Source organism: Argiope bruennichi, chromosome 10 (genome assembly GCF_947563725.1).
Source record: "Argiope bruennichi chromosome 10, qqArgBrue1.1, whole genome shotgun sequence".
Taxonomy (NCBI): domain Eukaryota; kingdom Metazoa; phylum Arthropoda; class Arachnida; order Araneae; family Araneidae; genus Argiope; species Argiope bruennichi.
Window position 1 is genome coordinate 92043821 of NC_079160.1, and position 26397 is coordinate 92070217.

Sequence of the window (26397 nt, forward strand, 5' to 3'; positions counted from 1 at the left end):
TTTAAGGGTCATCATGAACTTCCATTAAAAATAATTTTAAAAAAAGGTGGTTTGATCGTTGGGATTAAAAAATATTTTTACCGATTATTTTAAATTTATATATATTGAATAGACACTGGGAATGAATTATTGCGTCATTAGTATGTGAAGGGGGGCACAGTAGAAACACAAAATTGGCTAAGTTTTTCCATTACAGAAACGTATTATTTCCCTCAATCCACGCAGACTTTCATTAAATGTGACGCATAGTTTCTTCGCACTCTCCTGACGTTGCGCTTCATCTCTTTACGCAATATTCCACAAAAACTGATTGCGCCTTCGGAGAAAATGCGCTCATCAGCTCCGCAACCAATCCCCTTTTTTTTGCAATAAAAAATAAGTAAACGCATCCCCTCTTGCATACGAGATCCACACAAAAGCAATGAACTTATCCCATCCACGGTCCTCTTTTCATCGGCTCACCATCTTTAATCAGATCCCCTGCTGAAAAAGTGACCTTCACACGCGTCAAAGGGGTAAATGCGTTTTCTTCCCTTGAAAAGAAAGCCAGGTGTAGATCACTTTTCCTAATTACTTCTCCGATTCTGAAGGGAAAAGAACTGCTACTATTACTTCCACTTACTTTTTCGGCTGAGTTTCTTTGGTTGCGTTTACGAGCGAATCGATTCCCGTCGTTATTGTGTTTCGTACACAAAAGAGTTAAAGTTGCAGATGAAACTTCTCTTTTTTTTTTTTTTTTTTCTGCTCTTAGGGAATATAGGCGTTTATTTTGGAGATACTAGAAAAAAGGGTATTTGTGGAATCGAAATGAATTCGTATACACGCGAACTTCTTTTTTCTTTTTCGGTTGTTTGTTGCATTATGGTACCTTCTGTTGTCACGTTTTTATTCGTAATTTGTTTAGGTAGTTTGGGTAAAGTGATATTAGGAATTCCGTAGTATTGCGATATTACCTTAGCGATAAGAATAGAGTAGAAGATTGATTGCGAAAAGTATTCAAGCTGCGTTATTTATTTTTATTGGACTGTATCATGAAATCAATTACAATTATGCAGGTATTTATAGCAAATAGTCACTGAAAACGTTCGGGAAAAAAACATGAAAGAAAGAATACAGTCGATATCTGTTCAATTACAAATCTAAATGAACGCAAAATACAGAGTTACAGTACCACTGAATTTATTTTTCAAAAGTTAAAATTTCTTTTACAGTCGAATTTTCTTATTTTACCACTTTGAAACATCGATGTTGTTTGCTGATTTTCTCACTCTGAGAATCCAGTAGTCAACGAAAATAAAAATGTAAAGTAAGATAGGAATTGTACCAACAGAATATAAAAACTCAGGTCATATTGATTTGTCGTATAACCCATGAAAGCCCACTGTGCGCACAACTAATTGAATGTTGTTGTTTTTTAAAGCAACCGTTTTCTGCTCTTAGATTTTGAGGCGCTGGAGCTGCAACCTGAGCAGATCCAGCTAAGGCACTGATATTTTTCTTTCACCCGCCACTCCCTCTTTCTCCCCTCCAGAATTCGCATTCCTTCTTCCGATTTCTACCCCCAACCCCCCTTCCACACACACACACCTTCCTTTTTTTAGTGAATGTTTATAAGTTCATTTCGATTCTTGTTGCCTTGATTAAAACACATATGCTTTATTAAATATCCATTTTCTTTTGTTAAAACTTACTCATAAAAAAGGGGGATACGTGGGTAGTTTTATAAGACGTTATTCAAATGAAATTTCCTATGATAAATCAATTATTATTATTATTATTATTACATGTAATAAAGAATTAATATTGCAGATTATTTATTGTATATGCTATTTGGTATTCATTCTTAGACGATTGTTATCGAGCTGACTGAACGAAATGGAAGCATCTCCGAAGAGATAGACTAATACTCTTATCCGTTGAATAATCCTTTCAACATTCCCCTATTTTTATTTTTTTTTATTGACAAAACTACAAGGAATTTATATTATTATTAGGGTATTAGTATTCACTTTGGGGGGGGGTTAAATATTTATAGAATTATATTATCATCATACTGTCTTTGATAATTCATCAGAACAGTGCATTGTTGACATTTAGAATCGAAAAAGATTCTCTCAACAATACTCCAATGTTTTTTTACAAAATTTGGCCGGGACTTTAAAAAAAAAAAGTGCCAGAATCCTTACTTTTAATTAATAAGTTGATAGAATTCTGAAGATCCATGCATGTTAGCGTAAATAATTAACCACCATTTCCTATTTGAGCTCTGGAGGATGGAAGATAGGGAAAAAAATTCTCTTTTCTGTCCATTGGGTATCTATCGGCTGTGCGCATATTTTAGTCGCTTGCTTTCAGTTCATTTCTTTCGTTCCGTCGTTCTCTTTTAACCGCTACTGAAGCCTGAATATAAAATTTCGATTCATTTGCTAAAAGCTTTCCTGTATTGATTTCCATTTTCTTGAAATGACTGATGATAAACTTGTGACCGGGACTTGGAATGTTTGAAAATATATAAAAAGAATCCCAAGAACACCGGGGGAACAAAATCGTCTGCTGCTGGCTTCATTAACAAATCGTAAGGACGACTTGCTACTGCCACACTTATTCATTCTGTGCATAAAAATGTTCGAAAAAGCAGCAAAATAAATGGGAACTCTTTGCGAACAAAAAGAAATCAGCTGTTGAGGGCACCCGGCCGAATTTAAATTAATTCTCATTCCTCTTGGTCGTCGTCTGATGGTTTAATTTTCTTTCTTCATTGTTCCTCTTCACTTCAATTTTCTTTTCCGTTGCCAAGATTTCCCTTTCTTTATTTTTAACTTTGCTTCTCTGAAAATTAATTTAGTTTAAATGATTTTTTTTTTTTTCTTCTTCTTTCTTTCTCCCTTCTCCTACTTTTCACGGCATCATTTCAATATTTTTAAACAACTTTTCACGTGGAATTCGGTATGTACTCTCTTACCTTTTCTTGGTTCTAATTGAATTTTACTTTCCTCCCTACTCACCCCATATACTTTATATTAATGCCGTTGAAAAATGACTGTTCCAGCCCATTAAATTTTTGAAAAGAAATTGTTTTCCTTTCATTGTTTAAATTATTTTTATTTCTTAGAAAAAGAAGTTGCCATTTAAGATTATAAAAAGAATCCATGATTATTGTTAGGATATAAGAGAGATGTGCTTTATTTTTATTGCATTTCCTTACTGCTGTGTAAAGTTTCCGGGCCATTTGTCATGTTTAAGATACCATTAATAAATGAAATTTCGATTTCTTTTCTTTTTAAAGTAAAACTCCCAACTATTCTTTTTGTTTATGGAGATGACATTTTATCTGAAAGCGTGTAGCATTTGCTGGAAATTTTTAATCAATTAAATGGGTTTTTTTTTATTGTGCAAATATTTTATTGTCCGGGTATCTTTGAAAGGAAAGTAATTTATTACAAGTTTAAACAAATAATTTTTTTTATAAGTTCCCATGAAAAAGAGCTTTAAGAAGGCATCGTAATCTCTCCAAAAATAGTAATTGCGTCGTTTTATATATTTTATTAGAAATTGAAATGTACATTACATTTATGTCTCTTTTTATGAGATTTGCTAGTCTTGCATTTGTTTCGAAGTAAAACCAAATGGTAGAAGGGAAAACATTTTCCAGATTTATTTTTGAATAAATTTATATTTTTTATTATATTTAAGCAATTTAATGATTGCGGTTTTCTTGAAATAAACAATTTTTTTTTAATATGTATAGAATTTTATTAAACCTTTTGTGCTGTACTGTTTTATTTTAATATATCTAGATACGGATGGAAAATGTTATATGAAATAGCAAATATAAATTATTTTATCAAATTTGAACGCTTGTGCTATACGCAAACGAAAGAAGCTGTGGAGTTATATGCGGTGGAATACTTTAGCTTTTTGCTTAGATCTTGATTTAATCCATTTAAAAAATTGACAAAAATTCTAGATATTTTTTAATTTTATAAAATAAGATATTCTGCATTAATGTTTCTTCGGAAGGATACTATGCATATCAACTGTTTTTTTATTGCTATTTATTATTATTATTTGTACTATCTCTGTACAATAATGTTAAAAATGTAAATATTTTTATATTCGAAAATAAGCATTTCACGAAGTTTTTTTTTTTTTTTTTTTTTTTATTATTATTTATTTAATTTTAAACTTTCACAAAACATACTGATTTTGCAAAAGGCGCCGAATTTTCGTAATAGTTCAAAATTTTATCATTAAATAGTTGTTGGAGATGGAAATTAGTTCATTTAAAGTTCGAAACTTTGGTTTTAGGATACACTTTTAAGTCACAAATAAAATAATTTAAAATTAAATATATAATTAAATGTAAGTATTCTGAAGTCACAATAACCCTTGTTCGCGGGTGTAACAGACGTAGCGATAAGGAGGGAAGGTATAATCATATAGTCGCCGTTGAGACAAAACACTAATTCATTCGTTCCTTTTTAAAAGTCTAGTATGTTGAAACCAAAAAATAATATCTTGCCGCAGGAGCCATTTATCCTTGATGCACTTCTGAGATATAATAATATTTAAGTAAAATATTTCATATGTAATTGATAAATAGATTTCAAGGTAACTTTTACTGTATATACCTCAAACTTGATTGACATAATGTTTGACTATAATCTTTATGTCCCATCTATTTTGCAATTAAGCTCACATGTTTAAATGTATTTCGATAACTATTTTGCAATTCTAGAACATTAAAAAAAAAAATTTAATCAGAAATTTTTCTGGAAGCTGCAGTAATTGAGTCCATAAATATTTTATATCATGCACACCAGTCAGAATTATCTAGTGGCTAAGGATGGTAATATAAAATATGCATGTCGATTGCTGATCTTTTTCTTATGCAGCGCTATGATAAGGGCTAAATTAACTCCAAAAACTTTTAAGCAATTCAAGTCTCAGTGCTCTCCTTATCACCCCCTCTCTATCTTACAAAACAGATTTATTATTATTATTAATAATTTTAGCTTAATTTCTGTGTAAGCCGTTTCAAGTTACAAATTTAGCCACCTTAAAATAAAGCAGTTCATTGTGGATCATTTTTAAAAGAGTTCTAATATCTCATGCACAAATAATAAAATAAAATTGACAAAAAAAATTTAATGCAATTCTGAATAACATTGAATTATAAAATCTGGCTTTTTTTTTAATTATATTATAAAGCACTAGGATAGCACTCTTTCTTAGGATAATAAAGCAGCGTATTGTTTGACAACGGATTTTAAAACCCTCCGCGCTTTTGCGCATGCGTCAGGTTGTGTTTAATTCGTCAAAATAGGAGTGAGACGAAAGATGAAAGGAGGAGATGTTTACATTTAACAATAAAATAAACACGGATTAATCGCAGACTGAATTGAAATAATACGGTCAGAAACGACACGATACTCACATACACGTGAGAAAAAAAATGAACAAAAAAAGTATCTAATACAGCGAAAGTCATGGTCAAAGAAAGGCGAAGAATTCCTGAAATGCGCTCATCCCTCCGCGTCTCTCCCCTTAATGAGATAGAAACGTCGAAAAATGGTCGTCTCAAAATACTGAAACGAACTATAATGTAAAACTTGCAAAGGGTAAATAAATAGGAAAGCAGCTGGAAGGATGTACCAAAATTTAGACGATGCTTGATTTTGATTTGTACATGTTCTGAAATTGCCATGTTCTCTTTAAATTAAATGAGAGCAACTAATTAAATTTCTTTCAAAGTACAGAAGAAAAAAAAACGAAGTTGCAGGCTCCCAGATTACCGTCTACTTTGTTTGTATAATAATCCAGTTCTGGCTTTGTTGTTACATCCTTTCAACTCCAGCAAAATGCGCATGAGATAAATTGGCATTTGATTTATGTCCCGTGAGTATAAGTTTCGCCATTGAAATTTACTTTGAAACAGATGTGCAACAAAATAAAATAAATGCTTGTCTCCCTTAACACAGATAGGTGTGCAACGACCGTCTGAATCTCGCTGATAATATATATATAATATATATATCTGATCCTCGAGAATAATTTTAGTATGACAGTTACATTCATTATGATTGTATTGTCACCCAACATACTAAGAAAGATTGTGTGAAAATTATTTATATCGATTTGTCTAAGTAAAGTCACATTTAGCTGAAAAATTAATAGACTCGGATATGTTGTCTCTAGAAATACAAGTGTCAAAGTCTGAAAATAAAAAAAAATAAAAAAAGAAGAAGAAGAAGAATATAAACTATTTAAATTGACTTTACCAACCAACTATATAATTTCTTTAAGAATTTTCTTTAATTAATGACTGTGTTCTCCTCTTATATTTGAGTTAGCTGAAGTATTCCACTGCCCAAATGTAACGGCAAAGTTGAAAGCGGGGAAAAAGCTATTGGCTGATTTACTGGAATAAGAATTTACAAAACATGTTTCTAATCACATGGGCTTAACGAAGTTTATTTAAAAATAAAGAACTGCTAACGCTGACAGGACGGATAAAATACAGTTGTTTAATCGCACTCTAATGAGGCGAATATAAGCCGACGTAGACTTAAATGAAATTTCGTAGACTAAATATCTTCGAGCGAATGAAACGTCGTATCTTTTCCCGAATTTAAAAACGGGAAGGTGTTCCTCGACCGTTCCCAAACCTTTCATTAATTATGAACCGCATTTCCATTCGAGGAAACGAAGGCCATTGTTGAGACCCTTTCCCATTTAATGGGCTGCCGAATGCATTTATTTGTTCGGAGAAAAGGTTTTCGAATGTTTTTAATGATGCACCCCTTTTCCTCCACTGATTTAAACGCCAACTTCTCCCGACTCGCACCCTGTGTTGTTTTCGGGGAGAATAATTATCTGTTACCCAGGAGGGAAGCAGCTCAACTCCACTCTATTCGTCCATTGTTTGGGGCGATTGGATGGCTTTTGTGTTGATGTGGCTCTTAGTTAAATCCATTACATTTGTTAGTAATGGTGGGGGGGGCAGAAAAAAGGGGTATAGGTGGTTTCCTTCTACCACTTTGCTTCCGGTGCAGGAATTTTGTAAGGCAAATCGCTTGAGGGAAAAGTTTTAATTTTAGTTTTTAACTAAAAGATTCGAATGCTGTCTTTTTCTTTTTTTCCTCTCCATCGACTATGCGGAAATTTTAATTGTAAAGGGTGATTTTGTTCCACGGATAAAAGACCAGTGCTTTTTTTAAGATCTTCTTGTTACCGGAATCATTTCAGCTTAAATGTTTTTTATTTTATTCTTCTTTATGGAAAATGGTTCATTAGCGAAATTTCGAGGCTAGATCATTGCGTGGTTTCCGTTAATGGCGAAACTGTTTAGGGGGGGGGGGAGATTTACTGGTAGTGCAATAAATTTCCTATCGAATTCATTATGAATTTGCAATCACACAATTCTGGAATCGCATTCCCATCTATTAATCCGAGAAGGCGATGCTAAGAAACCTAGTAGCCCATGATTTTCCAGTCAGTCTCGAAATCTCAAAGGAGTTTTATGACCTGTTGAAAATTATCATTGAATAAGTCTCGCATCCTTCTGACCATCATGCTTGTCGCCTTAAAGGCTTAGAAGCAATTTCTGCAAAATATGTATGCAATGCTTCAAATTTAATGTCTGATATAGCCTTTAAGATGATGGAGGTATGGGTTTTGAACTGCCCGTGAAGATACTTCGTAGCCGTGCTCAGTGCAGAATTTGTCCGTTATTGCGTGGGGTAAAATGTGGTTGGTCAAACATGCGCTTGGGTGAAACATTAGTGTATGATTTGTTCTTTAGGTATAAATGTTGTAGGCTGACCACCAATACGTATTTAAATTTCGACTTTAATTATTTAATTCTAGGGCAATATTCAAAAATTCTTCTCAGCAGGTTGGAAGGAAAAGGTAGATTCCTATACATTTGAATTACAATCTAGCAACATAAATTGTTGATGTCAGAAACAGTTGAAATTAGGGTGTGTAAATCCCTTTTCATCCCCTAACTTTTAAAATATTGCAATTATCGAAAAACTTTAAATACAAAAGTTGTTCGTCTTAATTGAGGCTCTAATTTGGCTAGTTGGGTTTATTTTTCTATCTTCAGTATTAAGAAAGTTATAGCGAAATGAAAATTTCAACACCCCCGCTATTTCCACTCCCTTCGAGCTAGATGGACCATTTACGAACTGTTATCCTGTTATATATATAGAAACAATGATCGGTGAAGAACTGAAGAAATTTTCTCGAACTCTTTTCATGAGAACTATTTCAGTAGATAGTCTTCCTATAGGAATCTACCTAAAATCAAGTGCATTTATATGCATTTGACCGCACCCAAGTATAGTTAAACTCTTCTTTCTTAAACTGAATTTTTTAATAATCTGAATAGCATGAAGATTTTAAAGTTCCTTTAGATTAGAAGTTATCTTACAGAAATGCAGAGGTGAATGAGACGTGAAATGTCTTACGATCAGAACTCATTCAGTATTACTTTTATATTCTAACCAGATGTTTATTGTGCAGTAAATACATATTGTGTATTCAGATATTGAATTTAAATAAACTTTTTTGTAATACAATATCTGTGGTACAAGTTCATCTTTTCTGGTATTTATAAATATTTGTAAAATTGATCTTAATTGGTCATCTGAGTTCGTTGTTTAACTTAAGAGCATTTGAACAAGAAAATTGGAACATCTCACCTTGTCATTTTTAGTTTCATTAGTTCTTTGGTCTAAAAATATCAGCATGCTTCATCAAATATCTAAATCCAATTTTATAATGCTTTTTTAGCAAGCTTTTTATGCCCTTACCCAAATTAAATTTACTCTACAGCAACAGGGCGATGTAAAATTGCACTTTCTCTCTTTAATGTCTCGTAATACTATCCCGAATAAACACATCATCCAGCAAAGCAACTTCACTGTCTCGTTGCCAACACCTGCTCGCTATAAAACAAAAGCCTCGACGCCAGGGCTGCACTTAAACGCAAATGACGGATCGTTAACGTGAGTGGTTGACACTGTAACCGCCCCGAAAATTCATTAAAATAACTATTTCACATCTCTCCAGCGCTCTTGCAAAACATCAGACTGGTCCAATCCCCATCGTCGCCGTATTAAGTATCCAATAACCCGGTAAAAAGATTATCGATTCTACTACGTAATTTGCTAATTAAAATCCAGCCCGTGACACCCTCAACTCGACTCGTGGAGAAAAAAAAATTATCGTTTGGCCATCAGCCAGCAGATTCGAATTTCCGCCGCAGAGAATGTTTTGTTCCAGTTCTTTCGAAATTCGAATCTTTTCTGTGTTATTATAGTTTAATTACATGAACATTTTTTTGTTTTATTCACTGATAAAGTATTAAATGCATAACAACAAATCTTAAGATTATTTCTGCAACGTCAAGGTTGAAATTCAATATACAGTTGGATGAAAATATCGGTACATTTTTTTTATTTATTCTATTTATTGTTCTTTTAAAAGTCGTTTGGCGATTAACGAAGTTAACGGATAATTGGAAACAATGGAACCCTTACCGCTAGCATGTTTATTTTGAGGAAAATATTGAAATATTTTTTTTCGGAAAATTCCAATTGTCAGAAGGAAATTGTTCGAATATTAATCATGTTTTTGTACCAGTGATTGCACAATCTTACTTGCATATTTCGAAGAAATGTGTGTTTAATGGCCTTCACACATGATAAGATTTTTTCCCCCCTCTTTTCGTTGCAAGAGTTAGTTTTGCATTCTTTTCATCAACATTAAATCTGAAAATAATGATAGTAAGAATAAACATAAAAGTGGAGAAAAAACTACATTCATTTCGGAAAAATTGAATACAAATTTAAAATTAATTTGTTTGCGAATGTTTTTTTAATGAGATTCTAGGAAACAGTTACCAATTTGGAAATACGAATATGAGATTTTAACTGTTATTCAACAGTATCGTGTTGACAGAAAGCCTAGAAGGGGATTTGCAACAGTTGTAGTATTACTTACTGTTCATGTATTTTTAATTTTTAAATGTCTAACTGATTTGCGATCTTTTTTTTTTTTTGTACTTATTATTATTGTTGTGAAAAATATATGTATATCAGAAGAATTATTTATTATGCTCCTTACTATTGAGGAATAAGGCGAAATGAATGCTCTCGGAAAGTGTTCCAAAATATATTTTCTTATGTGAAACATCATTGTAGAGATTAGAATTTCGTTTATGTATTTATGATACAGAAATTTCGTTAACTCTTAAAACTGTTTTTACTTTTTAGTGTGTCATGGCAATGCATTTAAAGATCAAAAATAATTTTCGAACCAGTTTTCATGCATATTGGGAATTAATTTTAAAAAGCAGTCGGTTTTCCCTCTTACACTATTATGAATGAAATAAGAACTCTTCCTTCTTTACTTAGAAACACATTAATAAAAAGAAAAATGTATTGTATTGAGAAGTACGTGTTTTTGCTTATAGAAAGTCATATATTTTGATATACAAGATTTAAATAGTATCATATGTATCTTAAAATTAATTTACGTTTTTGTTTTAACCCTTTAAAGGGCCATTTTTTTCTAGTCATATTATGTTAAAATATTTTTAGGCTTGAAATTAGAATAAGAAAAGGGATTCATTTAACTTATTAGATAGATTTAATTTGATTAATTAATTAATTTGGTTAATTAATAATTAAGTAATAGATCAAGACACATCATTTTGTGTAAGATAAAGAACTGAAGCATCTAAATTTCTGTCTTTGTAAAAAAATTTCTCAGAACTTATGCCAACTTTCATAATTTCATACAAATATTGATAAATTTGGCGGGAAGCATACTTCCCACGGCCCTTGAAAGGGTTAATTGATTTTAAAAGAAAAGATTGAGATTAAAAAAAAGAAATATAAATTCATGCTGTATTAAAAATTGATATCTACTATTCCAATTTTTATCGGTAAATTTAATTTTAGGTATTATGCTATTCTGATGTTTCCTATGAATTTAGAAATTTTAAATACTGCGATAGAATTTAATATTAAAAGAACTGATCGGTTGAAGGTATCATTCTTTTTAATTGATTAGGCTTTATTTACACATCCTTATATAGTGAGATATCTTACATTTATATCTAGAAGAGCATCCGCTATTTTTTAGATTTCGTCTGCAACCAAAATACTGCTTTGTTTTTACTCATGTTTTCCCATGCCCATTCATCGCTACATCAAATTTTTAGACTTCTGTCATGTTTTAAATGAAATTTGTCTTTCTATCCAAGTAAAAATTGTTATGATATATATAATTAAATAGAAAATAAATATTTCGTTAGAGCTAGTTAAATGAGATTTGGTATACAAATGTAGTATCTAAAATGTAAATCCCTATCAAATTTTGAAGAAAATCCATCTATTGGTCTTTGTTTTCGTATGCATAAGCACAACAATTAAAAAACGCAACGATTTAGATAAATGAAATTTGTAGCACCTCTTTTTTCCCTTGATCAGAAAGCGCCCCCTTGTGGCGTTTTACAGAAGCCCCTTGTGGCGTTGACAGACAAGCAGTTGAACAGGAGACCTGCATACTGAGGTCGACTTTTTTCCTATGCGCAACCCTTGCGCTAACGCCAAATGCTTTCGGTTGGAAACGGTGGAATCCCTCCACCATACTGTTTTCTTTAACCTAATTGTCTATGTGTGTTTGTAAATTTTATAGTGTAGTTGTGATTGTGTAGACTGAAAATATTATATTTAAAACCGGGCAAAATCACAACACGCCCACTATAAATTTAATTTTTGATCCAATAGCTAAAACTATAATTTTGTTTCAAATTTTATTTCAATCAGTGAAAAAAAAAATGCCAAAAAAAAAACATACTCGGTTTCTACATTATACCACAGAGCACGAAGCGACAGCGTTCCGAGGAAGAGGAGGAGAGAGGGGTCAGAAAATAAAAATTTAGATATTGATGGAACTGACTGCCCTGACCAAAGTCTACAATTTTTTCTTTCTTTTTTTTATCGGATGGGTGGTTGGTGGTGGATAACATCTTTTAGTAGGAAATTTTAGAGAATGTTTCATAGAAACAGCCTCTGCTGGTTTTAATTAAAAACTGCATACTTCAAAATAATAAAACGGATAGAATCTGAAGTATCCTCTCTCTTTCCATGCTGGAATGTCGGAATACTTTAACTTATATAATAACTACTTTTCTTATTCATGAACCACTTAATCAATTCATTGAATGTGCAATTGAAACTAAAAATTCGTAAACAAAATCTCTATTACCACGTGACCTATTCCACCGATCCAGTTCTTCGAAGGTTCACCTGAAGCACAGGTGCGGGCACGCCATCTGTCGTTTAGAGCAGCAGATGGTCGCCTGCCAACCGGTTCGTCCTCCCATCTAAAAAACAGTGCAATAAACAAACAGGTAAACTTATTGACCGAACCATCCGGTAGTTATTTGCGAGATGTTATCTGAAAAATATTTTTTTATAATTATTTATTTGGAATATAATTAACTAATGCTGCATATTAGTGTTTCAAGATTAAAATTGTGGATGACTTTGTGAACTTGTGAAAAATTGCAGGATAACCTTCAGTTTTTTTTAGAAAGATTCTTTGCAGTTAATTTTATATTTATCGGTACATTTCACACAAAAAATAATTTGTTGTTAACGAACTCTTTAATTTTGTTAGTTTAATGTAAGAAATCGATCCTTTAGTTTTTTACGGGAGCTATTTAAATAAAATCTCAGCCTTGTTCTGTTATTTGATAATATTTGAAAGTAATTTCATTCATCAGTATCAGTAAATAGAAATAAGAGAACGGATTTCACGATTGCTTTGAAGTCTCTGTGATCTTGAGATGGTATCTTGGTTCCTTATCTAGATAGAGGAGAACTCGGTCCAACAGAATATCCGCCTTTTATACGGGCCCTATAGATATTAAATCCATTAAAAATATCAAACGCTTTATTATGAAGATTAAAAAAAAAAGTTTTACAACTCCAGTACTCGAGAAAAACTAGAAATTAGTATGTTGACATCATTAATTTGCCTTGAATGCTTATTATCTATGACATCTTTTTATTTCTTGTCTAATCTTATCAGCAAATGAACAAACTCTGTAAATTATCGAAATACTGATTAGATACGAGAGACCTCGCAATCTCCTAGATTTAAAAATAAAGCAAAACCATCATAATTGTTGTCTTTTTCGGAAACCGGTACGGACATTAAGTGCAACCGGCACTTTTAAAAGTCCTTGGCCCATTTTTCTTCGTTGATAACTAAAAATTTTCTTTCAGCAGTACATATTTACTGAGCAGTATATAAAATCGATTGCATCATATTATTCTGACTAGGATGAATTGTTCTCGAATTTATTGCTGTATTTTTTTATTATATTAATTTAGTTGCTGAGAAACCAAACTTCGTTCGGCATTGTTTTTTGTAAAATCTTGTTTTTTCGGGGGAAATATTTAGATGCGAATCACATGCTGTTTGCATATGAATATTTTTTCAATCTTACCTACATATGAACTAATCGTTTAAATAAATAAATAAAAATATCATGAATGCACTTTGTTTAACATGTTATTCGAATTGGTTAACACAATAATTACATTGTTGCTATTGGATGTGAGCCGAACATATTCGTATTGGCATAATGTGATACAGCACCACCTCACAAAATTTTGAGGTACTAATAGATTATTATCTATAGCAACAATGCAAGTATCACGGAAATTTACGAGAAGGTGCTATATAACATTATCAGAATGAGAGCAAATAGTAAAAGGCTCTTATAGTTATAAAAATATTGTGGTTAAGGGTCGAGTGTAAAATCGCTTTTTTTTTTCGAGGAAAGACACCTATAGAGTTAAACTTAAAAAGCAAAATCTTATGTAAATATAAAATTTGGTCCAAATCCTTAGAGCCATTTTTGAGATTCACGAAATAAATTTATTTATATCTTAGAATTTATAAGTTAAAAAATTATAAAAGTTTAAAATGACAAGTTAATAGAAGATCTGATTTACAACACTGGAGCTTAAACTCGACCGTATGAAATTGTAAGATAAATTGCCTCTTTGTATTTTAAGAACATTCATTTGAGTCAATACTATGAATGATTCTTTTTAGTTCTGACCTATACACGTTAAATTCTTCATTAAACCATCGTCACCTTTAAGTTTGTTTGAAAAAAATGTAGTTGGTTTACCTTCATTATCATCACAGTACCCTTCAGAACTATAAATAGCATTTGTTTGTCTCCAAAATGGGATGTAAATATAACTAGCGAATCAACTCATCATAAAAAATGGCAGATTAATACATTAAAATGTGTTGTCTGGCCAGTTCTATTCGATCATAATTTATCTGAGTGCTGACTGAAATTAGATCAATTATTGAGTGCCAATGCTTGAGCACTTCTACTCATCCTGAGATTATTTGTGGAACCTTATTGGGGGAAATGCTTTTTGCGCTTCTGTTGGCTGTATCTTGAAAAGGCCAATGTGCGCCGTATCCATACGTTTCTTTTATTATTGTACTTAAGGCTGTGGATATCCTGGCACGTCTGTCGTGCGGTAAACAACCCTTTTTCGGAAAGATCCCATCTCTGCGTGCGTGCCCTGCCAGAGGGGAAGCCATCTTCGCGTAAGTCACACCAGGTGCAGCTGGCCCCAGCTGTCTCCTCTGCAGCTGCCACTTAGCAGAGCCTTCGACCTTGAGCTGCATCTGAACCTGTTCTTCCATTTCCATCTAAGGTTTCGTGTTGCGATTAGACTTCTTCATTAGTCTTGTTGAGTCACATTTGTTTTGGTGGATAATAAAAAGTGAATCTTAATGACCAACACCATTGGCATTATTCATTTTTATGGTCTTTTTAGGTGTGTTGGCTATTGCATAAGCAATTTCTAGACCCTTATCTTTCTTTAAAACCTGCTATGCGACTTCTTTGTTGCTCTTGTCTATACCTAGTGGCAGCTTATTTCATAGTGTAAGGTGGCATATATCATTTATCATTATATCAATTATCATGGTTCTAAATACAGTTTAATAAATATAGAATTCTAGTTGTCTTTGTCAACCAGCTGATTCCACTAAAGATATTGGAGCGATAAGTTGTTTAAATTCAGGTCCCTGATTCCATAAAATACTCGGTCATGACAGCCATGTTATTTTTTAATAGTTTTGCATATATTATTTTCATTTTGTATACCAACTTTTCTAATGGAGACTAGTGCTATGGCATCATATACCCATTATCATGATTTTGAATACAATTAAATAAATATAGAATTCTTTAACCCAACATTAGCGCATTTAATGTCCTTTTGGCGACCAGGTGGTTTGTAGGGAGTATAGGTTATATTTAATGTCGGTTAAATTGTTTAGATATAAATCCATGTCCTTGATTCCGACAAATTCACAGACATGTTATTTTAATAGTTTTGCATATGTTATTTTTATATATGAACTTTTCTAATGGAGACTAGTGCTATGACAAGCATTAGCCCTATTATATCCGGTTGATCTGTCTTCTAAATTTCGCGAAATTGTAATTTGGCTTTTTTATGTGTCTTGTAAACTACATCGATATTAAACTGAATCCTTCTTTTGCTTTCAAAGATAGAAGAAAACCACGCGATCAAATATTTGATGAAAAATTAAAAGTGATTTCAGTTTCATTCACGACAATAAAAGTATTGTTGTAAAATTTACTTAAAAAGTTAATTAAATCTAAAGAATTTTACAGCAACTGAATTGACATCATTAAAAGAGCGCTTTCTCCTCCATCATTAAAAGCGGCGATTTCTTTACTGGATAAATTTTCTCTGTTGCCACAACGATAAATTTATAACTCGTATAATTGTAGTTTCGGCTAAATAAATCATTTATAGAATACAAAATATACCATTCTTGTTATCTCATTCAGTATGAATAATTCTGTATAATAAAGATCGACATTTCGTGTATATATATTTAATTTTCTCTTACTTCGTACCTATATGAATTATATATGTTTTTGAGTATATCGCTTTCTTTGACTAAAAAAATATTAGTGCTATGTTTTTAATTCTGCTTTGTACTTCGTTTATAAACAAAATATTAAATTATTTATTTACTAACTTACTTTTGAAAAGTCATGCTCACCATCTGGTTATTTGTTGGGTTTTTATTTGTTTATTTATTTATTTAACTGTCAGCCGCAGGATAAGTCGTGATAGATATTTTCAAAATTTGCTAGGCGATCAAGGTAAAATTGAGAATTATTGTAAACAGTCTGTATTACTGGCTGATTTGCGATTTAATATTCCATTTTAACTTCATACTGTTGTACAAGGGGTGTTCAAATAAAAAGGTTCGGAACGACACTGTGGATATAAATGAAGACTTTATTCAAAGTATACTCCATAGGCCTGAGCGCAACTATCCCATTGATTAACGAGCCGAAGGATTCCTTGTTCCCAGAGTTCCTGTGACCGTGACGAGACCCAGTATTTCAGTGTCCTTGAAGGACTGGGTCTTCCATCCGAGTTGAAACGCTTCCCTTTCAGATGTTTTTTCAGGGGACCAAACACATAGTGAAAGTCGCATAGTGAACATGTCTGGGCTGTAGGACGGAAGTTCGAGCTGCTCCCACTTGAAGTTGGCCAGTTCCGCGTGTGTGACCCTGGAGACGTGTGGACGCGCGTTATCATGGAACAGAACCACACCCTCCGTGAGTAGCCTCTGTCATTTGTTCTTGATGGACCTGAGTAGTCTTCGAAGTGTCTCACAGTATACATCGAAGTTAAGAGTTCTTCTGAGCTCGAGGAATTCAACAAGTAGCTGATCTGGATGGCGAACTCAAGGACGGTGGGAAGGACTGGGTCTCGTCACAGCCACAGGAATTCTGGGAACAAGGAATCCTTCGGCTCTTTAATCAATGGGATCGTTGTGCTCAGGCCTATGGTCTATACTTTGAATAAAGTCTTCATTTATACCCGCTGTGTCGCTTCGTACCTTTTTATTTGAACAGCCCTTGTACCTTTTCTGTAATTTTTATAGAATATTTCGTTTCATTTCAATGCAGTTAATAATTGAAATGCAGTTGAAAATTAATGTATTAATTATTCGCAACACATATTCATATATTGGGGGGGGATACAATTAAATTCTTCAAAGAGGTGGTTGAATTTTTATGTGCACGTGGAACTGTATATTAAGTATTCTGCCTACAAAATTTCATTAACAGAATTGAATAATGTTATTTCCCCATCACTTCACATAATCCTTCTTACTATCTATTTCCAATCATATACTTGAATTTGTTCTTGTACAATATAATTCTGGTTTTTGGCTTCATAGTTGTATCAGTTTGTAATTAAATCTAAATTTATTTTGTCATTAAATATTTCCATAACGCTTATTAGTATCGAAGATTAAAAGATTTTACAGTTTAAAGGTTGAGATTACGTACAATTCAAATTTCTGCAATAACGTTTAGTTAATATTGTACTCTTCTATCTGATTGAAAGTGTTAATTGAATTCATTTACTGTGAAAAGTCTTTGTTTAGAAACTTCATTGAAGAAGACTTTCTTTTTAAAAAAAAAAAAAAAAAAAAAAAAAAAAACTTTTCCAATGAGATTTGTTTAGAAAATCAAGTTTACCGAACTACTGTGAATTAATGAATTAAACTAAATGAGGCCTTCCTTTTTCTTTTAGCAACTCCCAACACGTGCATTCAAATTTGAATTCTAATCGACCAGGGAGTCTGTCGCCTTTCACTGAATTCTTAAATGTCCCTGATTTGGGAAGAAAATTTCCTATTCTTTACAAATGTTCTTTCTTTTTCAAAGCATTGTCGAATTTCTTCAAAAAAGATGGTAATGCAAAAATCAATTTGATTGCTTTCACCCCCTTCCCCCTCCCAAAATCTTGGCTGTTTTTTTATTTATTTATTTAATTTTGACTTTTATTTATTTTTTCCTCTTATGTCTTCTTTCTCTTCTTTATTTGTTTCGTGGTAACAATGCAATTGCTACCGGATTCTTTTAGAATACTGGTGCAGTTGCAGTTAAAGCTAAAACGAGCGATTTTTCTTAAGCAATTTCCGCCAGCTGCGATTTTTTTTTCCCTCCTTCCCCTACCCGCCCGTTTTTCTCAGTTTTTCTTTTCTTTTTTTATACTGAGATTTTCTTAAGACTTTTTTTTATTTTTGTCTTTCTTTTTTCCCTATGTGGCAAGAAAAGTTTTTTCAACACTCCACCTATCTTCCATCCTCCTCCTTTTCTACTTTCTTAATCTTTCGTCTGCAACTTTTTAAAGTTTTCTATATTTGAGGTGTCGTTTCGAAAGGGGGGGGTAGAGAAGAGAGGTTGGGTTATATTCTCGCTTGTTCTTTTTCCGGACGACATTTTTGAAACGTTCTGAAAAGAATTCGAGCGTGATTTTTAGTGTAAATGTCTTCCGCTTTTCTTTTTCTTTTTTTGAAAAATTTTCTCTCGCCAAGCCCTAAATGAAAAATGTCAACATGGAGCGTATGAATGGTAACTTTTCTCTTATATTGCGACGAACAAGCATGTGTGGGATATTCAAAGAACTTGCGGGAGGGAAGGGAGCTGTTACTTTTTGTCAGATCGGCCACGTTTCTTAATTTAAAAAGTAATCGTGTACCTTTTAACTTTTTTTATTGCTCCTTCCGCGATATTTATTTACTTTATATTTGTTTTTATGAGGCAGGAGGCAATGAGAGCGGAAAATATTTTCGCTAGAGTTTGTAGGTATGGAGTTCAAAAAGTTCTTTTAAAAGAGCTGTTAAGGGAGATAAAAATAGAAAATGTCGGAACTCTGGTATTAAATAAATTTTGGTAAAGAGGTTTAATATTAGTGAAAAGCAAGTTCCCTATTGTTAAATAAATTTTAAAAGGCGGGATTTCTTACTTCTCATGGCATTTGATGTTGATTAACTGAGACATTCATTAATAGAAAGAACTTCGAATCACACATGCTTATCGGAACAATGTTAATACTAAAATGCAGTATTTGCTTTACGTAATAATGTTTCCAAAAGCATTTATACCTCATTGAGGTCTGTCACATTTAAAGTTTTATTTCTAATTTAAATATTCAGAAGAAAGTTTGGGGAATGAGATTTTTACCCATATCTGTCATTAGAGATTCATAGATAGCTGATGAGAAAATATTTTCATTTAAATTACTTTCTCGTATTGTACATGACGTACTCGTACATATTTTCTCGTATTGTACATACCCTACTCGTACATACTTTCTCGTATTGTACCCGAAATTACTCGAATTTTGACGATATTTCCATTAGGACTCGCTTCCCTCCGTTTGTTTTTGAACATTCGATGCAGTATCACGGAAGTTGTAAAAAGCGGATCCGCACAGACAAGAGTGGGTCAATCGAATGAAGGTAGTAAGCAGTTGAGTGAATTTTCTCTATTGATCCACGACTTTTTAGTATCTAGAAATTCGGGGTTAATCTCCGGCAAGTTCTCTTTGAACGTTTTTTGTTATAACGATTGTTTAACAGTGATTTGCTGTTTGCCTGTTGTTCTACAGATAGTGAATAGTGTGTATTTTTTTACTATGTTTCGTGTTTTCATGTGAAATAAAGAGCCATTATCTGTTATTGAACCTATTAGACTTTTAATCCTACATCCACTGGACGGATTTTTTCTATGGCAATATCGCCTCATAATATAAACGCATTGACTTAGATCGTGTAATCCCATATATAGTCTTGTGACTACAGCAGTATTTTTAGTGCCAATCGGCCCAAAAAGGCATCCAATATACACATTTTTGAGATAGAAGTAAAAATTCTAGATTCTCGCTAAAGATTTATATTGTTGTAACTCTTACTCACCAGTGCCATGTAAGTTATTCGCAGCCTTACCTTATTTCATGCAGAAAAAGGGGGGGTAAGATATTTATAGGAAACTATGCGAGAAAGTGCGGGGAAACCAAACCCGCTTGTTGACAAGTGAGTAGATTCAACTAGGTTTATGCATCTTAATTATGCGGGCAGAATGTAAATTGCAAATATTTGAAAATTAACTGTGAAACCATGAAATATAAATACATATTTTATGACTATCTTCACCAGATGTTTTATTATTTCCATTAGGAAATTTTATTTACTGCAAAACCAGCCAGCTTCCAGCCTAGAACTTACAAAGCCTTTATTTCGTTGCGTCAAATAAAATTAAATTTCAACGTAACGTCATGAATTTCTACATAATTCAAAATATTTGACATAATTTAAAGATCTTCCAATTAAGATCTTCCCTTTCTGTCACGAAAATCTGCTGCATGTTACCCTGGACGGGTGGTTTCTCCGTGCGCGTAGTGAGCGTGCAGGAAAGATACTTCTACAGAGATCTTTAATCACTTGCATTTGTCATTTGCGTGATAAAATCTCGAATAACTGTCTTGCCGAAATTGCGGAACAATCATTCTTGGGATGAAAGGAAACTCTCCACCGAATGTTGGGAAATTATTATGAAGGGAGACTTAATTGCATCGTGGCAGATTGCCAGCTGCAGATTGGGTGTCCACTTATTAGTTATAATTAATTCGTCACATACCCTGGACATTCGTTAAATCCACATTTCGCTCGAGTCGAGAAGAATCGCATTGCTCTGAAATTTGTTTGGAAAAGTTTTCGATATATCAAAGTGCAAAGTTACTCAATTCTACGTAATAGAATTATCTCGACAACTTTCCCTGCGAGTAATATAAAACTGTGTGTGTTGTATTATGGGATCTCATATCAGTGCTGAATCAAACCTGGTATGTTAACCCTCAAAGAACTCATTTGCTTTAATCGCAAAGCATTGATATTTGAGTACAAGCCTTTGAACAGGCAAATCGCTTTGTGTTATGTCATTGATTCTTTGTAATTGGCAGTTTCGTTTTTACTCTTTTACTATCATGTCAAGTATGACTTGCTATTTTGAAGGATGCATCGTGTGCATATTTTCGCACTCACTGAATTCCTATTTAATGCAAGAGTTTTTGAATCAGGAATTATATATTTTTTAAGCTTTCTAAGCATTAAAAGAAATCCTTATACTTATATATGTATAATTATTCATCGTATTAGTTTTTGGAATACAAAACTGCAGAAGATTGGAAAAAAAAAAAAAAAAAACATATAGTACTTAACCGTATTGGAAGCAAGCATGAATAACATTGATTTTTCGCTTTGGACTTTTTCTAAGGCTGTTTAACTACTGATTTAATCTTTACATTATTTTGTTCATCGTCACATTAATTGTAATTTGTTACAGTTGTAAGTGAAAATGTAATTTGTAATAGTTATGAAGTGTGTTGTACAGCTTAAAGTTATTCATCTATGCCAAACTAATGCATTTTATTAACCTTCATTTATTGACTGTTTTTCTGTTCGATACAAATTTTGCAATCGATTTTAAAACAGCTTCCCGATGAACTAGAGCCTTGAAACCATAAATATAATTCAGAATTGGATGACAATGCAATATTAACTCACTTTCTTGACTATTTGTTTATCTGTTTGGTGCAAATTTTGCAATCAATTAAAAACTTTCTTTGCTGACAGATGGCGCCCTGCCAAGTCATTAAATCTTTATGAAGTTAGTTTAAAATCTGTTGTAATTCCATACACTCTCACAAGATTGGAAAACCAGATAATGATTATTTAAGTAGTAAAAATTTAATAAACATTTTTAAAAAGACTAAAGACAGTAAAATAATTTCTCCTAGCCCATACATATTATACTAATTTTGATTATGAATTTTCAACTTTCAAATTTTCAGTGCGATCTGTATGTAGCTATAAATGTACCTAGGAGAAATTATTTTAGGCCTTTTAATCAATTTTTAAAACGTTGCATATTTAAAATATTTTTATTTGAATGATCATTATAAAATTTAATGTTGAGACTTTTTTTTACATATGTTTTTAAATTTTAAATTAAACGTATTAAATGTCAACATATATTTTCTTTTACGAAATAAATCTTCCATTGTCAATATACATCATGCCCATATTTGAAATATTTATATCTATATTATATTAAATGCAAATAAATTCGTTTATAATCGAATTGCGTTGTTTGCATAAGAACAGCGTGCATTTGTATTATTTAAAAATTTGAAGTGTGGAAAAAGAAAATCGCCTCACTTATAAAAATATGTCAAAGAATAAGAAACCCGCATATCCCATTGTTTGACTCCAAAAAAAGTATTCCATCGCCATATTTGTTTCCACTTCATCATTTCCCCGCTTCCCTGCAAAGAAGTAGTTGAAGTATTTTTCCCTTGTATTGCGCCATCTGCTATTATTCTTCGGAATAAAGGAAACGCTGAATTTTCATGGATTCGTTTCTCTCCTCCCCCGTTTCTCTTACTGGGTATTTAATTTCGATTTTCATGGATCTTCCAACTGTTCGAAAAGCACTTTGTTGTATTCTTCTATCCCGCTTCTTCTTTTCCTCTTTCTTAGAACTTTTTTCATTTCGAAGATGCTGTTTCCCGTCGTCTTGTTCTGTTTGCTTTTTTCTCGACAAATATCGTTTGGTGAGATGGATTCGACGCTGGGTTTTTTTTTTTTATATATATATATATTTTTTCCCCTTTTTGAATGCTGTTTTTTTCTGCCCGCGTTGGTCTTCGGGTTGTTTGCACAGCAAAGATCTTCTCTATAACCGGGTATGTATTTTAAGTATTCAAATGTAGAAGTTTTGGTATCTTTTGAGAAAAACGGAACACGGCGATATCTTGTATTTAATGTTTGGATAACGTATTTCTTCTGAATTTAAAAAAAAAATGTCCAGACTGCATATGTATGTTTGGTAAAAATATTAGAATTGTACTAAACTGATCGTGTATTGCTGACTTTTGTATGCCTTTCAAAAATATCAAGAATAAACAGGCGCAGAACTATCTTAGCAAGAAATCCCTTTGCATTTGGAAAGGAAAAAAATCTGAAATTATTTATAGTCAGTCGGTGAACAAACGACAAAACTTCTTTGCGTATCTTTATCCCACAATATATTTTAATATATTTAATAATACATAAGGTGGATTCCCATATAACACATTCCTATGTAATGTGAATTCGTATAGATTGAAAAAAATTATAAAAGAAAGAACTATTTCGTAACTATTCTACATATATGCACAAACAAAAAGAGAGAAAAAAAAAATTGAAATATAACAGCAGAAATAACAAATAAAATAAAGGGTTTTTTTTTTTTTCCAGCTATCTTTTATTTAAAATAAATATCTATTTTTCATATTCGCTCTTGCCACTTTTTAATTTAAAAACTGTTTGCATTTTCAATTTGCAGTTTATTCTTACATCGATATCTGCTTAATACCCAAAAAATTTTAACCCTCGACTAATAACCCACAAAATCCCCACCCCATTCAAATTAATGCTTTATTTGCTAAAGTCTTGTTACATGATGCACTTTAGCTGCATCAGGCTTCTACCCTCATGAAGAATTCGTTAAATCCTTGAAGACGGTATCATTTCTCTTCATTGTTCGATAATATCTACAGAAAATGCTATAATTCTTTTTACTGTCCACCTTGGTTTCATCCCCTGATGAGCAAATCAATGCGTCGTTCGCCAAGTTTTACATTGTTATATAATGTGAATGTGTTATATATATATATATATATAATGTCTTAAGTTTTTCTCCGATTGTAATGAAATCTGACACGCCTACGCTTTTTCGAGGTGTGAAAGATCGCTTCAATTTTTTTTAATCAATCAGTTAGAAATTTGGCATATTTTTGATATTTTTAGAAATAACTATGGATCTTAGAATAATTTTGGAAGGTACCGAATTTACAGAAGAGATGACCTTAAAAATAAATAAAATAACACAAGAATTGCTGTATTAAGTAGATTTTTACCATTTGTAGTTTATAATTGTACTTTTATTGGTATTATAATGTACCTGATTGTTTTCTGAAGTGTGTTAATCATATTTATATTCTTTGTTGCAGGTCCTCGGTTTGAAAATGTAAAACCGGACGTCGGCTACCATGCTATTGCGCGCGAAAACGGAAGAAATGTGGAAGTATCACCAAGGATACGAGTTGTTGACGGTAAGATCTATTTCTTAGTCTCCAAGCGACACACAGCGTATGTAAAATGTTATTTGTGTGGTCTGGTTTGAACTCGTGTATAGTTGCTGATTATAAATTATTAAAAATGTTTCGAGATTAAAACTTTTCTTCTGTCCATTTGCGAGTATAGACTGTAATTTAGTTGAGTTTATCAGATAATTAAATTGATAGATTTCTTACTTCCATGTACCTGAAATATAAAAGAGAAAGTACCATAGTCATAAAAAAATTAAACTCATCGATTTGATATATTTCCTCGTTTCATCTGTTTGGCATATTTTTGAAATTGTATCTTGTCTGTTTGTGGGCACGAAAATTGAGAAACACCCCGAGCTCGACAAGTGAAATTTTGTATGTATACCAAATTTGTAAATTCCTGTCAAATTTTGTACGAAATCCATTTAGAGGAAGTACGGCTGTCCGGATGCAAGTTTAAGCGATAACTACAAAATGGGCGAAAAATCCTAAATGAAATTTATTACGTAGTTTGATATATCCACCAAAGAGTTGACCAAGTGTTGATCAGTACTTTCACAAGCATATATGTATACAAACGCGATAATTCAATAACGTAACAATTTAGAAGAAGAAAAAAATTAGTTTACAGTTTTAGTATTTAAAGTACAGATCCATATGAAATTCTGAATCACATTTCACAAAATGCTGCAATAGTTCAAAAACGCTTTGAATTAATAAATTTTGATATGCGATCTCGTGACTACAATTGTAGTTCTCTGCCAAATTTTGGATTTAATCGGTGATGAAAAAGACGTTCGTGTCCGCGTTACTACGGAAAGCGAGTGCAGTAACTTCTGAGGGTAAAGAACACCTGAGCACCCGAAGGCAGAAGTCTGACTTCCAGCTCATGAAACTCGCACACATTCGCTTGTACAACTCCTTTTTACAGAGGAACACATTCACACACCTCACAGATAGAACACAGATGAAGAACAACCATGCCCTAACCGGGATTCGAACCCGGGACGCCCAGATCATGGGGAAGATGAGTTACCCCTACGCAAGGACGCCGGCTTTTCAGCGATTAATATTCAAGAAATATCTCCAGGAGTCGTATGCTAATAAGCTCATCCATAACTGTTGATCGTCAATGAAATGCGATTGATAATACTAGGTATGCCGCGTTATAATTTATATTACGAAATAAGAAATATTTAAAGAAAATAATTGTACCTTGGCAGACAAACATGAAATATTTTATTCAAAGTATACGCCATCGCTATTTATACATATTGCGTATCCGTTCTTCAAATAGTGAATGCTCTGTTAAGAAAGTTGTTCATATTTTGAGGTATGCCAGTCATATTTCATACATTTAATAGAATTTAATAGATTAATATTTAATAGAATGTATACTAGAAAATTATGGAGAGATCACTCCCGATATTAATTTATTAATAACTTTAGTGCTTTCGTAATTTCGTATTTGAATTCATTGAAAGATAGCAATCTTGCAAGCTTAAGGAATTCATTGAAGTATACATTTTGAGATACCATCAGTTAGGATTTTCTGCGCTAAATGATTTTTTAGAATGTATTTATTAGCATTAGAATGTGAGCAATTTAGTATTATAAATATAGCTACTTGGTGTCCATTGATAGTCAACAGTCTTGTGACTAGATATATTCAGTTTAAAGTGGCATTTTAGATGTACATTGCATTAGCTATATATTTGCTCTATATACCGATTCTTTTACGGTACTTTATCCAGTTCTTAAAAGTATCGAGAATTAAATGCATTGTAGGTACAACATTTAGTTGCACTTTAATGATTATTTATAGATTATAAAATCGAAATGTTTAATTGTTTAATGATTTTTTTTTTAAAAAAAAAGAAAGATTATTTGAATTTGTTAGATGTGAATAATGTATATAAAGAAATAAGTTACCCAATTTTAAAGTTTTAAAAATCAGCTTTGTATGACTTCTAAACGAAATGTGTGAAAAATTCCATATATGCTCATGTAAAGCCCAACCTAGAGGTAATCTTTTGTTCGTAAATTGATTCTTAATTGGACGTTTTAAACAATTAAACGAAAGCATTGCCATTTTGCAATGAAGATTTTGAAAGATTCTTTAATTTTAGGCATCTGGGTTTGGCACCTTATTTGACGATTATTTGTCACTAAATGTCAATACTATATAACAAATATTAGAAAATAAGCTATAATGTCTGTAAATGTTGCTTTCTAGTTGGAGGTATTGTTTATTGATAAAAACCAGAATAGC

At 32.3% G+C, this 26397-nt stretch overlaps 1 protein-coding gene across 1 annotated transcript in view; it reads left to right on the forward strand.

The window, feature by feature from the left end:
* Window positions 1-26397, forward strand: part of LOC129987972 (calsyntenin-1-like) — a 240061-nt gene that overhangs the window by 126575 nt on the left and 87089 nt on the right. The window contains exon 2 of the mRNA XM_056096022.1: window positions 24027-24128. Within this exon, the coding sequence (XP_055951997.1) occupies window positions 24027-24128 (102 nt within the window). The remainder of the gene's footprint in view (window positions 1-24026; window positions 24129-26397) is intronic.